Raw genomic sequence first — 16731 nt, 5'->3', positions numbered from 1 at the left:
TACGCCTCTGAGTGAATAATTTGGGATGTCTTCTTTCCAAAATGGGGTCATTTGGGGGGTATTTATACTATCCTGGAATTCTAGCCCCTCATGAAACATGACAGGGGGTCAGAAAAGTCAGAGATGCTTGAAAATGGGAAAATTCACTTTTTGCACCATAGTTTGTAAACGCTATAACTTTTACCCAAACCAATAAATATAGGCTGAATGGTGTTTTTGTTAATCAAAAACATGTTTGTCCACATTTTTCGTGCTGCATGTATACAGAAATTTTACTTTATTTGAAAAATGTCAGCACAGAAAGTTAAAAAAATCATTTTTTTGCCAAAATTCATGTCTTTTTTGATGAATATAATAAAAAGTAAAAATCGCAGCAGCAATCAAATAGCACCAAAAGAAAGCTTTATTAGTGACAAGAAAAGGAGCCAAAATTCATTTAGGTGGTAGGTTGTATGAGCGAGCAATAAAGCTGCAGTGATCTGAATGGAAAAAAAGGGTCTGGTCCTTAAGGGGGGTAAAGCCCACGGTCCTCAAGTGGTTAAATTGTTTCACTAGTTGTCTGTGCAGTGTTTCAAAGTGGTTTACTCCACCCCAGCTGGGAGGCGAAGCCTCTATTATATCCAATCATGCCACTTCTTGGTTACCAGCCAAACTTAAAGGACATTTAAACTGAAAGGAATATGAAGGTTTCCATATTTATTTCCTTTATTTCCTTTCAAACAATACCAGTTGCCTCTCTACTCTGTCGATCCTCTGCCTCTAAAACTCCTGAAAATCAGATGTTTTTGACTGAAGTCCGACTTAATCTAGTTGGTCTTCAGCTTCAAGCTTACATGCTTCTTTCAGGTGTGTGATCCAGATCCTACTGCAGACAAAGAGATTAACATGACTGCCGAGCAACTAGTATGGCTTAAAAGGAAATAAATATGGTAGCCTCCATATACCTCTCACTACATCTGTCCTTTAAGTGGTTGCGGTATATTATTACTTTGTAGTCCAATGTTGCTCTCCAAATGTGTCTGAAACACGTTATTGGCATCAATTTAAAATTAGCTTGTTTTTGAATTAGCAGTAACATTTCTCAGCTTTTGCATTTGATATGTGGCCTATCTACTATTTTAGGGTTAATATTAAGCTGAAATGATTTGTAAATCCTCCCATTCTGTTATAATTTACATTGGGATTGCCTACCATGACTGATGTATGAAGACTGGCATGGAGGGATGTGATGCTATCTCTTACAGCAATCAGTTAGTTCCCAAGTTGTGTAATCCCATCATAGAGGGAGACCTGTATCTAAAATGGTTTGTTAGTTTTCTGATCATTTTTTTTGGTTCGTTTTTTTTAAATCATCTTCCCTACAGTTTCAAACATATACATAAGTACACAAAAGTATCATAATTGTGCATTCATTTGCTATCCTTCACGCCCTTTCTATAGACAGCTACCACAAGACATAAATAGATTGGTGCTTAGGAATGTATGCATGAGTGGCCATCGGCTGTGCAGTGCAGACCATGTGTTGCTTAGTACTTCAGTGCCTCTCTTTTGACCCATACATTTGCTAATGGGTCTTCTAGCATAATGTATGCGCCATTTGCCGCATTATACCTATCCCCAAATAATTGCAGGCTGTGACAGGCTGTGCTGCGTGAGGCATGAAAATTGCTTTGGCAGCTATTTCAAGAGTTCTAATGCTCTCTTAGTGTATAATGCACAGCTTGTGCTAAACCAACATTTACAATGTTACAATGTGCTCAGATTAATAATGTTATACCAGGCATTTTATGGGAGGCACAGGGACATGCTTTTTTTCCCTTAAGAATACAATCTGTGGATTTCTCATAGTGGGTTTTGTGACAAGAAACTATATATCATGTTACGATGGCAACTATGCAGGAATACTGAATAAATAAATGAAATACCACCCACATGTACAGCTGGAATACATTTATATAGACACTTTTACCTGCCAAGTTTTGTGCATTTCCTGGGTAGCCGTTTCTGAAATTTACACAGTTCAGTCGCACTATATAGATGGTGTATAAGGGTGACACCACTATTTGCCATGACAGCACTGTGCAGTACTAGATTGCCGTGCCACTTTCTCATCTTAAATTGTTTTATTGAATTAAATACACAAAAATATTCTGACCTTCTCTTTGAAGTTCAATCCACAAAATGTCAAGTGCCTGTAAAACAATTGTTTAGTCATTTGCAATCATAAAGCATGTCTCCACTACCGAATCAGGTCATTTGGGGGCCATAGGCGCCATGGTAGTTTGGGCACCGTCATAGGCTCCTATGATAATAGCCACGAATATGAGCTTTAACCACTTCGGGACCACAGTCTTTTCGCCCCTTAAGGACCAGAGCCTTTTTCTCCATTCAGACCACTGCAGCTTTCACGGTTTATTGCTCGGTCATAAAACCTACCACCTAAATGAATTTTACCTCCTTTTCTTGTCACTAATACAGCTTTCTTTTGATGCTATTTGATTGCTGCTGCGAGTTTTACTTTTTATTATATTCATCAAAAAAGACATGAATTTTGTCAAAAAAAATGACTTTTTTAACTTTCTGTGCTGACATTTTTCAAATAAAGTAAAATTTCCTATACATTTGAGCGCGAAAGTTATTCTGCTACATGTCTTTGATAAAAAAAAAAACATTCAGTGTATATTTATTGGATTGGGTAAAAGTTATAGCGTTTACAAACTATGGTGCCAAAAGTGAATTTTCCCATTTTCAAGCATCTCTGACTTTTCTGCGCACCTGTCATGTTTCATGAGGGGCTAAAATTCCAGGATAGTACAAATACCCCCCAAATGACCCCATTTTGGAAAGAAGACATCCCAAAGTATTCAGTGAGAGGCATGGTGAGTTCATAGAAGATTTTATTTTTTGTCACAAGTTAGCGGAAAATGACAGTTTGTGACAAAAAAAAAAAAAAAAAAAAGTTTCCATTTCTTCTAACTTGCGACAAAAAAAAATGAAATCTGCCACGGACTCACTATGCTCCTCTCTGAATACCTTGAAGTGTCTACTTTCCAGAATGGGGTCATTTGTGGGGTGTGTTTACTGTCCTGGCATTTGGGGGGTGCCTAATTGTAAGCACCCCTGTAAAGCCTAAAGATGCTCATTGGACTTTGGGCCCCTTAGCGCAGTTAGGCCGCAAAAAAGTGCCACACATGTGGTATTGCCGTACTCAGGAAAAGTAGTATAATGTGTTTTGGGGTGTATTTTTACACATACACATGCTGGGTGGGAGAAATATCTCCGTAAATGACAATTTTTTTATTTTTTTTACACACAATTGTCTATTTATAGAGATATTTCTCCCACTCAGCATGGGTATGTGGAAAAATACACCCCAAAACACATTATACTACTTCTCCTGAGTACGGCGATACCACATGTGTGGCACTTTTTTGCACCCTAACTGCGCTAAGGGGCCCAAAGTCCAATGAGTACCTTTAGGATTTCACAGGTCATTTTGAGAAATTTCGTTTCAAGACTACTCCTCACGGTTTAGGGCCCCTAAAATGCCAGGACAGTATAGGAACCCCACAAATTACCCCATTTTAGAAAGAAGACACCCCAAGGTATTCCGTTAGATGTATGGTGAGTTCATAGAAGATTTTTTTTTTTTTGTCACAAGTTAGCGGAAATTGATTGTAATTGTTTTTTTTCACAAAGTGTCATTTTCCGCTAACTTGTGACAAAAAATAAAATCTTCTATGAACTCGCCATTCTCCTAACGGAATACCTTGGGGTGTCTTCTTTCTAAAATGGAGTCATTTGTGGGGTTCCTATACTGCCCTGGCATTTTAGGGGCCCTAAACCGTGAGGAGTAGTCTTGAAACCAAATGTGGCAAAATGACCTGTGAAATCCTAAAGGTACTCATTGGACTTTGGGCCCCTTAGCGCACTTAGGGTGCAAAAAAGTGCCACACATGTGGTACCGCCGTACTCAGGAGAAGTAGTATAATGTGTTTTGGGGTGTATTTTTACACATACCCATGCTGGGTGGGAGAAATATCTCTGTAAATGACAATTATTTGATTTTTTTTACACACAATTGTCCATTTACAGAGAGATTTCTCCCACCCAGCATGGGTATGTATAAAAATACACCCCAAAACACATTATACTACTTCTTCTGAGTACGGCGATACCACATGTGTGACACTTTTTTGCAACCTAGGTGCGCTAAGGGGCCTAACGTCCTATTCACAGGTCATTTTGAGGCATTTGGATTCTAGACTACTCCTCACGGTTTAGGGCCCCTAAAATGCCAGGGCAGTATAGGAACCCCACAAGTGACCCCATTTTAGAAAGAAGACACCCCAAGGTATTCTGTTAGGAGTATGGTGAGTTCATAGAAGATTTTTTTTTTGTCACAAGTTAGCGGAAAATGACACTTTGTGAAAAAAAAAACAATACATATCAATTTCCGCTAACTTGTGACAAAAAATAAAATCTTCTATGAACTCATCATACACCTAAAAGAATACCTTGGGGTGTCTTCTTTCTAAAATGGGGTCACTTGTGGGGTTCCTATACTGCCCTGGCATTTTAGGGGCCCTAAACCGTGAGGAGTAGTCTTGAACCCAAATGTCTCAAAATGACCTGTGAAATCCTAAAGGTACTCATTGGACTTTGGGCCCCTTAGCACAGTTAGGCTGCAAAAAAGTGTCACACATGTGGTATCGCCGTACTCAGAAGAAGTAGTATAATGTGTTTTGTGGTGTATTTTTACATATAACCATGCTGGGTGGGAGAAATATCTCTGTAAATGACACATTTTTGATTTTTTTTACACACAATTGTCCATTTACAGAGAGATTTCTCCCACCCAGCATGGGTATGTGTAAAAATACACCACAAAACACATTATACTACTTCTCCTGAGTATGGCGATACCACATGTGTGACACTTTTTTGCAGCCTAGGTGCGCTAAGGGGCCCAACGTCCTATTCACAGGTCATTTTGAGGCATTTGTTTTCTAGACTACTCCTCACGGTTTAGGGCCCCTAAAATGCCAGGGCAGTATAGGAACCCCACAAGTGACCCCATTTTAGAAAGAAGACACCCCAAGGTATTCCGTTAGGGGTATGGTGAGTTCATAGAAGATTTTATTTTTTCTCACAAGTTAGTGAAAAATGACACTTTGTGAAAAAAACAATAACAATCCAATTTCCGCTAACTTTTGACAAAAAATAAAATATTCTATGAACTCATCATACACCTAACAGAATACCTTGGGGTGTCTTCTTTCTAAAATGGGGTCACTTGTGGGGTTCCTATACTGCCCTGGCATTTTACGGGCCCAAAACTGTGAGTAGTCTGGAAACCAAATTTCTCAAAATGACTGTTCAGGGGTATAAGCATCTGCAAATTTTGATGACAGGTGGTCTATGAGGGGGCAAATTTTGTGGAATCGGTCATAAGCAGGGTGGCCTCTTAGATGACAGGATGTATTGGGCCTGATCTGATGGATAGGAGTGCTAGGGGGGTGACAGGAGGTGATTGATGGGTGTCTCAGGGGGCGGTTAGAGGGGAAAATAGATGCAATCAATGCACTGGGGAGGTGATCGGAAGGGGGTCTGAGGGGGATCTGAGGGTTTGGCCGAGTGATCAGGAGCCCACACGGGGCAAATTAGGGCCTGATCTGATGGGTAGGTGTGCTAGGGGGTGACAGGAGGTGATTGATGGGTGTCTCAAGGTGTGATTAGAGGGGGGAAATAGATGCAAGCAATGCACTGGCGAGGTGATCAGGGCTGGGGTCTGAGGGCGTTCTGAGGTGTGGGCGGGTGATTGGGTGCCCGCAAGGGGCAGATTAGGGTCTAATCTGATGGGTAACAGTGACAGGTGGTGATAGGGGGTGATTGATGGGTAATTAGTGGGTGTTTAGAGGAGAGAATAGATGTAAACAATGGATTTGGGAGGTGATCTGATGTCGGATCTGCGGGCGATCTATTGGTGTGGGTGGGTGATCAGATTGCCCGCAAGGGGCAGGTTAGGGGCTGATTGATGGGTGGCAGTGACAGGGGGTGATTGATGGGTGGCAGTGACAGGGGGTGATTGATGGGTGATTGACAGGTAATCAGTGGGTTATTACAGGGGAGAACAGATGTAAATATTGCACGGGCGAATTGATAAGGGGGGGGTCTGAGGGCAATCTGAGCGTGTGGGCAGGTGATTGGGTGCCCGCAAGGGGCAGATTAGGGTCTAATCTGATGGGTAACAGTGACAGGTGGTGATAGGGGGTGATTGATGGGTAATTAGTGGGTGTTTAGAGGAGAGAATAGATGTAAACAATGGATTTGGGAGGTGATCTGATGTCGGATCTGCGGGCGATCTATTGGTGTGGGTGGGTGATCAGATTGCCCGCAAGGGGCAGGTTAGGGGCTGATTGATGGGTGGCAGTGACAGGGGGTGATTGATGGGTGGCAGTGACAGGGGGTGATTGATGGGTGATTGACAGGTAATCAGTGGGTTATTACAGGGGAGAACAGATGTAAATATTGCACGGGCGAATTGATAAGGGGGGGGTCTGAGGGCAATCTGAGCGTGTGGGCAGGTGATTGGGTGCCCGCAAGGGGCAGATTAGGGTCTAATCTGATGGGTAACAGTGACAGGTGGTGATAGGGGGTGATTGATGGGTAATTAGTGGGTGTTTAGAGGAGAGAATAGATGTAAACAATGGATTTGGGAGGTGATCTGATGTCGGATCTGCGGGCGATCTATTGGTGTGGGGGGGTGATCAGATTGCCCGCAAGGGGCAGATCAGGGGCTGATTGATGGGTGGCAGTGACAGGGGGTGATTGACGGGTGATTGACAGGTGATTGACAGGTGATTGACAGGTGATTGACAGGTGATCAGGGGGGATAGATGCATACAGTACACGGGGGGGGGGGGGTCTGGGGGGGGTCTGGGGAGAATCTGAGGGGTGGGGGGGTGATCAGGAGGGAGTAGGGGGCAGATTAGGGACTTAAAAAAAAAATAGCGTTGACAGATAGTGACAGGGAGTGATTGATGGGTGATTAGGAGGGTGACTGGGTGCAAACAGTGGTCTGGGGGGTGGGCAGGGGGGGGTCTGAGGGGTGCTGTGGGCGATCAGGGGGCAGGGGGGGGGGGAAATCAGTGTGCTTGGGTGCAGACTAGGGTGGCTGCAGCCTGCCCTGGTGGTCCCTCGGACACTGGGACCACCAGGGCAGGAGGCAGCCAGTATAATAGGCTTTGTATACATTACAAAGCCTATTATACACTGTTGCAGCGGCGATCCGGATGCCAGTAACCCGCCGGCGCTTCCGAACGGCCGGCGGGTTACGGCGAACGGGGGGCGGAGCCAGTCCCCGGCGGCTGATCGCGTCACGAATGACGCGATCGCCGCATAGCCACTCCCGCAGCCGCCCCCGCCGATGGGCGTATTGCGGTCGTTTGGGCCCAGACTTTGCCGCCGCCCATCGGCTGGGGGCGGTCGTTATGTGGTTAAGTGGTAATTTGGATGCCGGAGGCTTTGCGCCCACTTTGTGTAGCCACAGTTTGTATAGCCGGCAGCCCTAGTGCCCGCATTACTACTTACAGCCACTGATTGCAGGTATTATCATATTCAAATATCAATCATAATCATCTATTTAACGGCAATGCAGCTCAGAATTGGTGGGAAATGGGATTACCCTGGGTGGGGTGGGGCAGTTGGGGTAAGGCATCGGTTGGGGGTCAATGAGGGTTAGACATTTAGTGGCGGGGGATCGGTTAGGTTTAGGCATCGGTGGCTCTTGTGAGAACAAGGTTAGGTAAGGTGTTAATAAAATATCGGTAAAAATGTTACTGCTCATAATCATAATGTAAGCACACTGGAGTAATGCTTGCTAATTAGCCTTGCAATATAGAGAGCTGAGCTAAATACATTGCGTTTATCTCAAAAGAAGGGGGATTTAACTTAACAGGAAAGAAAACTGATGTTAAGGGGCAGATTTATCTTGAATTCATCTCTTTAGAGATTCATTATGTTATTAGTATTAACATTTTTACTGCTTCTAGTTTTTTTTAATTATTCATCATCATTTATTCATAAAACTAATCTCATAGTACATCATTTTTTATTTTTTTTATTTTTTGCGGCATTCCATTTTTTTAAAAATGGGAAGTCAATTATAATGGGATGAAGAAAACAATTATCACCTTGAAGGAAGCTTCCTGACTCTCGCAACAATGAGCTTGATGAAATGACGAGTGAAATAGGTCAGGCTGCAGCTGCTTTTGGATAATTGATATAAAAGGGAAAAGCTTTTAAAGCAAATAATTGATTTTTTGAAGGTGTCTTAATCACGGCACATATACCATCAATTATATGAAATGCCTCCATGTCAAGCCAGAATTTGGTGACCGGTTAAAAGCTATGTCCACCCTCATACCATCGCCAAAATAAATCTTTTCATGATCGCTACATCTTAATTACATAAAAAGACCTTTTCAAAACCATTACAAGAAGGTCAACAGTTTAATATAACGATGAGCGGTATTCCTGTATAGGCAGAAGGCCAATGATTGTATATTCCCTTTGTTTACTTATTTATGATAACCAGAACTAAATATTAGATATAGAATATTATTCACATTCTTTTAATCACGTAAATATGAAAATGCATATTAACAATTTGAAGACAGTAAAATCATCATTACAGTCGTCTTTGTATATAATAGCCTAACTGCGAGATAGGATTACAATGCAGAGGGACAGATTGGGCATCATTGCATTCCAGCAGTTCTGGAGGGATGACTTGTATATTCAGCAGTGATGCATTGTGGGATACCTCAAACATTACTCCAATCTGAATAATCACAAATACTTTCTGTTTTAAGAAGGCAAAATTCTGTTTTACAATGCAGATTGATCCTGATCCTTAACCCAGTGGCGTAGCAATAGGGAGTGCAGAGGTTGCGACTGCATTGGGGCCCTTGGGCCATAGGGGCCCAGAGGAGCCCTCCCTCAACCACAGTATTCTCTCTTTATTAGTCCTGTGCTGATAATATTCACTTCTATAGATGCTTTGAATAGTGGTGATCATTAACAATCTGTTCCCCATCCCCTTCTTGCACCTCTGACACTGTGGCTGTCCTTGATTGGTTTTGGTGTGCCTTATCAATTGTTATGTATATAGCACTTAAGAGAGCCCCGTGTTAAACTTGCACCGGGGCCCACAGCTTCTTAGCTACGCCACTGCCCTAACCATCAATGAATCAATGAATGGAATGCTGTTTATTGTGCCCATAACTAGGAGGTGTCTCTAGGCATGGAGCTACTGCTGCTAATTCCTATTTGAATTCTCATCAGATCTTTCAAGTTATGTACCATAGCTCTACCATGCTCTACCATGCATTAAAGCTTTTGAATACATATATAATACAGCCAATCAGGGGCTCCTCCTCCCCACCCACATGCAGAGTAGCGCAGGGAGTGGGTGTAACCTGCTCCAGGGCTACGGATCTCCTCCATGCATTACAGTTATATGCTCTCTGCTGGCGTTCACTGGCTCCTGAACACATGACCAATGTGAGTCATTTGATAGGAAGCCAGAGGATGGCAGCACAGAGTGTGCAGCTGTGATGCATGCAGGAGACCTTCAACGCTGGGGCAGGAAGGTACTCTACATGGCAGGAGGAGGTGGGGGGGTGATTTTTGTGAGAGAAAGGAAAGTTTATATACAGGTAGTTCCATACATTCTAGTTATGCCACTGCAGTCATTCCACTACTCAAAGTATAGAGCTGGAATTCACACAATGGATGTGCAGCCAACAAATCTGCAGTGATGATATCATGTCAATATAGTTCAAAATCTCTCAGGAATGTTTTCAACATCTTCTTGAATCGACTCCACAAAGCACTAAATAAGACCGTTCTGGTGGCAAAGGGGGTTTAGAACTAGTAGTATTGTTATATAGTACTGTTTTTATAGTTTACAGAGAAATAATAACATTACATATCACAGAAGAACGTGTAATACTTGTTTAAAACCCCACCTGCTGGTTTGATTGACAAACTTCATGAGGTAAAGAAAGTCCTTGTTACCCTCAGTGTAGTGAAGATATGAAAGCTCCTCAGATATAGTACCCAAAGCTTGAGGCAGGGTTTTTTAGTGCACAGGGCATGCCATGTAGCGCCTGAATTGGGTGTTGCGTCGCTATAGTCACAATGCTATATGGCGCGGCATGCATAGCCATAATTCAGGGTTCCGTCGGTCGCCAAACCTCAAATTACTTCTCCCTCTGAATTGCTACGACTCGGAGGGGAAATAGTAATTAACGACGCCGGGAATTTCACCGGCAGCAGTGCCAAAGTGACCGGGTGACAAACTGACATGTATGCCCCACCGCTTTCCTGCTTACAAAATATTACCACTTGATGATACAGATACCGAAACATCAGTTTGTAATATTTCGGATGTCTCTAATTGAAAAGAACTTTGTTACTAAAGCTATTATAATTAGGTGCTAAAGAAAAAATCCCACTCACGCAATTACCATAGAATATGACCCTAAAAATGCCCATGCATGTAAACAACATGTGACCTCTTCTGTAACTCAGTGAGTAATTCCCTGCAGCATGTTTAGAATGTAATGGTCCTGGTGATGGCTGCAGTGCCTGCAAAGGGAAAGTTCTTAGAAAACATAATTGCAAGTATAGATAATTGCAAGTATAGTTGGAAATTAGAGATAATCAATTGATCACCCAGGGTTGTAGGAAAACCACGGCAACTGATTCAATTTTGTATGCACAAAGCTTTCATCCTAGTCACGTGACTGAGGCAATTCCATATGGCCAACAATACTACCGATGCAGACTTCCATGGACAAGCAGAGGAACTCATTCGCAGATTCTGTAGGAGGGGTTACCATCCGGATCTGCTTGAGAAATCCAAACATAAAGTATTTGCACAGAATCAAAATGAATGTTAGCCCATAAATCTAAAGAGGCAGGGGCGTAACAATAAACCCTGTAAGGAATCTGAGACAGATTTGTCTTGTGGTCGATCTGCCCATACATTGTGATTTAAAGAGAACCCGAGGTGTGTTTAGTGAATGTTATCTGCATACAGAGGCTGGATCTGCCTATACAGCCCAGCCTCTGTTGCTATCCCAAACCCCACTAAGGTCCCCCTGCACTCCGCAATCCCTCATAAATCACAGCCATGCTGTGAGGCTGTGTTTACATCTGTAGTGTCAGTCTCAGATGCTCCCCCGCCTCCTGCATAGCTCTGGTCCCTGCCCCTGTCCCTTCCCTCCTTTCAGCAGGGAGGGAAGGGATGCAGGCGGGGACCGGAGTTCTGCAGGAGGCGGGGAGAGCAGCAGACTGACACTATAGAGATAAACACAGCCAGCTCTGACAAGCTGTTTGTCAGCAGCGTGGCTGTGATTTATGAGGGATTGCAGAGTGCAGGGGGACCTTAGGGGGGTTTGGGATAGCAACACAGGCTGGGCTGTATAGGCAGATCCAGCCTCTGTATGCAGATAATATTCTTCAAACCCACCTCGGGTTCTCTTTAAGGAACAATTATGTTTTTGTATCTTTTTACAGTTTGTCAGTTCTCGATAAAGTGAGTTAGCGCATCTGAAACAGCTTTCGCTAACCTTTCAGTCTCATTTGGCTTCTGTGATGATTTAAATGCAGAAAATAAAGAAGACATTTTAACATTTTATGTATTTCTATAAACTTCCTCAGTACATATCGGTATTACATTTATATTTACTATTATAAATAAAATATATATGTTCACACACAACCTTAATCGTTGTTACAAATTGCCTATTCCGAGCAACAGTCTGCTGCAAATGCTTTCTGTAGGAAGAGACAGTTGCCTGGCAATTTAGCTTCAAATCACATTTAATAGAGAGATTTCCAGATGGCTGTTACTGCCTATAGAACATTTTCAGTGGAATATCCTTGGGAATATGCGATTTGCAGCAGCAGTTTATCTCTGGTATTCTTGTTATTCATGTGACATTAGCAAAGTGTATCTTTCACAGTATGCAGTTTGCCTGGGAACTGTCTGTAGCATGTGTTGCCTGGCACATAATTGTGGCATGCGTTGCCAAGGAGAATATTACTGATAGTTAAGTAAACCCCCCAAAAATCTAAATACATCATGTTGGGCATTTCTGTAATAATGCATGGAAAACCTTTGTGCCCACAGTCACCATTTAAAATAACCTTCCCACTGCCCCTGCATATTGTACTATGCAGACAAACCTAGTACTGCATGACTAATGTGACCAAGACCTAAAGCACTAAAACAAATAAAATAAAATGAGAAATTAATTCCTCTTGTCTTCTAATTGAGAGATCCTTTGTACAGGACAAGGACACAGACTATTGAGGATTGGTTTACCCTTTTTATCCTGTTATTCTAAAAATGGCCATTCCAGTTAACCTATCCTTCTCCTTTTCATTTTTCAACAGTCTAGCATGAGTACAAGTTCTGTATGCCCAAATGTTGACGGTTTACCTTTTAGTAATAATGGATAGTGTTGGTTTTCAAATTCAGGAGAATAAATTCAGAAACCTGAATTCTCCCACACACCACACTTCAGCACCCAAAGCAGTGGACAGGGTCACGAGGAGTTTACTTTGTTGCAGTTCACGCCACCCTTTATGTGACTCGGACTTCTGGCTTGGAGATGCCTTATGGTGGCCACTAACGATCCAATCTTTTTCAACCAATCTTACCATTTTTATGTAATATAACGGACTGCCTAGTGCCTAAATTATCCATTTATTATATTCACTCATTTTACCCTTATACTACATAGATTTGGTAAAATTGGATGAAAAAGATTGGATCATTAATGGTCACCTTATGTAAAAAAAGGTTCTATTTGATTTAGCATTTCAGAAAATGTTTCCACACCCCTTCTGCTAATTAGAAATATTAATGAAACCATAAAAATATTGTTGTATTCAAATTATTGTCTTTATGTCTTTTTGTACCTTATTTTTAAAAATTTCAATGATCCCAAATACAAATCCATATTACAGGGCCCTGACGAGGTAATAGTGAAAATGCTGAAATGTCTTTACTTAATGTCTTTACTTTGTATGCAGAATTTTCAACATTATGTTGATTTCACTCTAGACATTGTGTAAAGGTTTATATTCTTCTTTATGATAGTGTGCTTCCATAGTTATAGGAAGTACTGCAACAGCCCCCCCACTTTCCGTGCTTGTTCATCAAGGTCTTAGCTATTCAGGCATTTCTATCAAGCATTCACCTTGGAAACACAGCTAGCTCTGCCTTACTAACACTAGCTCTTAGCAATTAGCTGTCTGGATAGGGCCTGCCAATGTACTGCGGCCTTGGTAAAGATCTTTTAATTATTGGGCTGAACAATCAAGCTGTATGTCACGCTGTGGCACCATGTGAAAAGGGGCTATTTTCGTCATATCATAGGAGACATAGTAAATGGAAATTTAAAAATGCTGCAATCAAATATTCCTGTACAATATAGTCTGTATAATATATTTACATGTAGACAAATAAATAATATGCACGGTAGTATAGGATATTGCCATGAAAGGCTATATATATATATATATATATATATATATATATATATATATATATATATATATATATATATATATATATATATATATATATGTGTGTGTCTTCAGGTGAATGTGTCTTCATTCAGGGTCTATGGCTAAAAGTATTAGAGGCAGAAGATCAGCCGGATAGCCAGGTTAACATGCAGTGCATGACCTGATCATTAGAAGGCTAGATCTGCACTAACCTAATCTGCCTAATAATAGTACTTTGTATATACATCCCATAACTTACAGCCCATCGTACTGGTATGCTTTTTATGGCTATATGGCCTGCTGAGGGAAAAAAAGGCCTATTTCCAAACTATACTATGATGCTTTTATTTAAATGGTGACACCCATCCTGTTCACATCCAATAGCACGTAAAATCAGTAAAATCATATGCAGTTTTGACTCTGTCTGGACTGGTTTGTTTTTCCTTCATTTTCATACATAATCATTATTCAGAAGGTAGGAGCTGTAATTGGTTCTGGAATGGGAGCCAGAAACTCAGTTACATTGTGCAGCAGAGTTTAAATAATGTGTGTTATAAGCACTTGCAGGTTTGACTGGCAGATTCTGAAGCAGTCAAATAACCTGTGCATCTAACCATGCTACATCACCAAGAACAGCACAGGAACAGCTTCCACTTGACTGTCTTGTGTTGCTGGGTAGACATCCGCTCTTCTGTAATAAGTACTGCTTTAGTATTCGAGGGGAATATACAGGTCTTCATGTCTTGCTAGAATAAGCATTGAGAGTACACTGCACCTTTACACAGGAAAGCTGACCATATCCAAGTCTTTAAAAAAACACCTTAAACCTGTTAAATCCGTCCCTTTGTTTCAGGAACGGTATGAAAAATTGTAAAATTATATATATATATATATATATATATATATATATATACACACACACACACACACACACTCTCTCTCTCTCTCTCTCTCTCTCTCTCTCTCTCTCTCTCTCTCTCTCTCTCTCTCTCTCTCTCTATATATATATATATATATATATATATATATATATATATATAATCTGTATACAAAGAAAGAGAGAACAAGAGATACTGAGTGTTATATCTGTTTTGGAATCTCAAGGTCATAGGAGCACTGGTCACATAGCTCACATCTGCGTGATTGTTTTTTCAGATCTCAAATAGAAATTATTATTTCAAATATCTGAAGAATCTATTGAGACGGAAGAAATCCAAAAAAAGGTTTGTGCAAAAGATTTTTCTAGGTTAATTTTCCGGTATGAATGTTATGGCCGTAATGACTGTTTCTGTTATAAATACCTACTTTGCGTTATATGAAAACACTAGAATATCCATTCCACTCCCTTTGTTATTCTGCAGGCATTATGTGGTCTGTTAGTGTTTAATATGCATGGTAAAAGCCATTAAAGGATATGCGAGGTGGGGAGGAGGGGGTATATTAGATGTATATACCTGGCGCTTCTTCCTAGCAATCTATTAGGTCCCTCACTGTAGTTCCACTGCCTTCCTGGAGGCTGCTGTCCCCTTCAAAAGATCCCCGAGCACAGCTGTGGCCACAAGCTTCTGCGCATGCATGGTTGCATCCGCCACCTCTCTGGATTGTAATCCTGTAGCCGGAAGCAGTCTGCGCTTGCACAGTTCAACTGCTCAGGCAGACCAAGAGAGTGTGATCCAGGGAGGCGCACATGCACAGTAGCCATGACCACAGTTGTGGTTGGGGATCAGTGGCATAATAATTAATCATTGGCAGCAGCAGCAACATGAACACATACCTCCAGTTGTTCCACCGCAGGGGTCTGTTTTCTAAGTAACAAGAAATAGCGTCAGACACTTAGAGAGAGGAACCTCCGCGCATGGAAAGCATGGAGGTATGTGTTCCTATAATAATCGGAACATTTGTATAGCGCTTTTCTCCTGTCGGACTCAAAGCGCTCAAGAGCTGCAGCCACTGGGACGCGCTCAGGAGGCCACCCTGCAGTGTTAGGGAGTCTTGCCTTGAACTCCTTACTGAATGGATACTTGACCTAGCCAGGATTTGAACCCTGGTCTCCCATGTCAAAGGCAGAGCCCTTAACCAGTACTATATCCTGCCACTGCTGCTGCCAATGATTAATGCTGGAGAGGGAGCACTGAGGGGAGAGTCCGAGGTGAGGGGGGGAGTGGCCCCCCTCCCCTCCAGTGTAGGTGGCCATGCTCTCCCCTCATGCCGCAACCACTCTTGCCCTCCAAAATGACCTTGAACAGGCCTGGGGGGGGGGGGCATTGAAATTTTCGCAGGGGCCCTGTGATTTCTAGTTACGCCCCTGTTGCGGATCTTTCAGAGAGGACTTCGAGACCATGGAGGGCAGTGGAACTACAGCAAGGGACCTGTCAGACTGCTAGGGGCTGTAGGAAGCCTCGGATATGTAAGTCTAATCCCCCCCCCCCCCCCACACACACACACACATCTCAGATATCCTCTTATGATACTGGGGGTGACTATGTGCCACAAGGCGAGATATGTTGATGCTGTAGTTACAACATCAAAATCACAAATGCCGTTGTGCTTGTCATTTACTTTGCACTGTATGAGAGCATTATAATGTTTATTTTGTTACCATTTTGATGACATTGCACTACTTGAAGATGTGCACCCTAAACTGCTTGTTAAAACTTTAATAATTAAAAAGTGAACACAAAAAATACAATCATTTTCACACATTGCTTGCATCGATGTTTATAAAAATATAACAGTAAACTTGAAGCCATGTAAAGTACGTTGGATTAATAACTAGTGGCTTGTTACATGTTAACAGAATTGTATTACATGTTGTTAACAGTAACTTGTTTTCACAGTAAGGACTCTGTCAGTATTGGATCCCAGGTGTCACTTCATCTCTGCTCCTATCTGTGCCCTCCACATAAAGGTACAGCTCTGTTCAAGCCCATTTCTCATTCCCCCTGTACACCAATTCACAGCAAAAGTAAAGTGAAATAAGGAAAGCAGCCTAGCATACAGCAAAGTCATAGAAGTATGAGCCCTACCTTTTAAAGAGACTCTGTAACAAAATGTTCAGCCTTATTTATTCTATCCTAAGTTTCTATACCTGTTATAACGTGGTCTGGATTACTGCAGCCTTTTTTAGTTGCACTGTCTCTG

At 41.9% G+C, this 16731-nt stretch overlaps 1 protein-coding gene across 1 annotated transcript in view; it reads left to right on the top strand.

The window, feature by feature from the left end:
* The window catches only part of STRA6 (signaling receptor and transporter of retinol STRA6), a 109002-nt gene that overhangs the window by 57277 nt on the left and 34994 nt on the right, over window positions 1-16731 (top strand). The window contains exons 8-9 of the mRNA XM_068275738.1: window positions 14746-14813; window positions 16428-16498. Coding sequence (XP_068131839.1) covers window positions 14746-14813; window positions 16428-16498 — 139 coding nt within the window. The remainder of the gene's footprint in view (window positions 1-14745; window positions 14814-16427; window positions 16499-16731) is intronic.

Source organism: Hyperolius riggenbachi, chromosome 3, assembly GCF_040937935.1.
Source record: "Hyperolius riggenbachi isolate aHypRig1 chromosome 3, aHypRig1.pri, whole genome shotgun sequence".
Lineage (NCBI taxonomy): Eukaryota > Metazoa > Chordata > Amphibia > Anura > Hyperoliidae > Hyperolius > Hyperolius riggenbachi.
The sequence above is the reverse complement of the archived record's forward strand: the minus strand, read 5'-3'. Positions and strand labels throughout refer to the sequence as shown.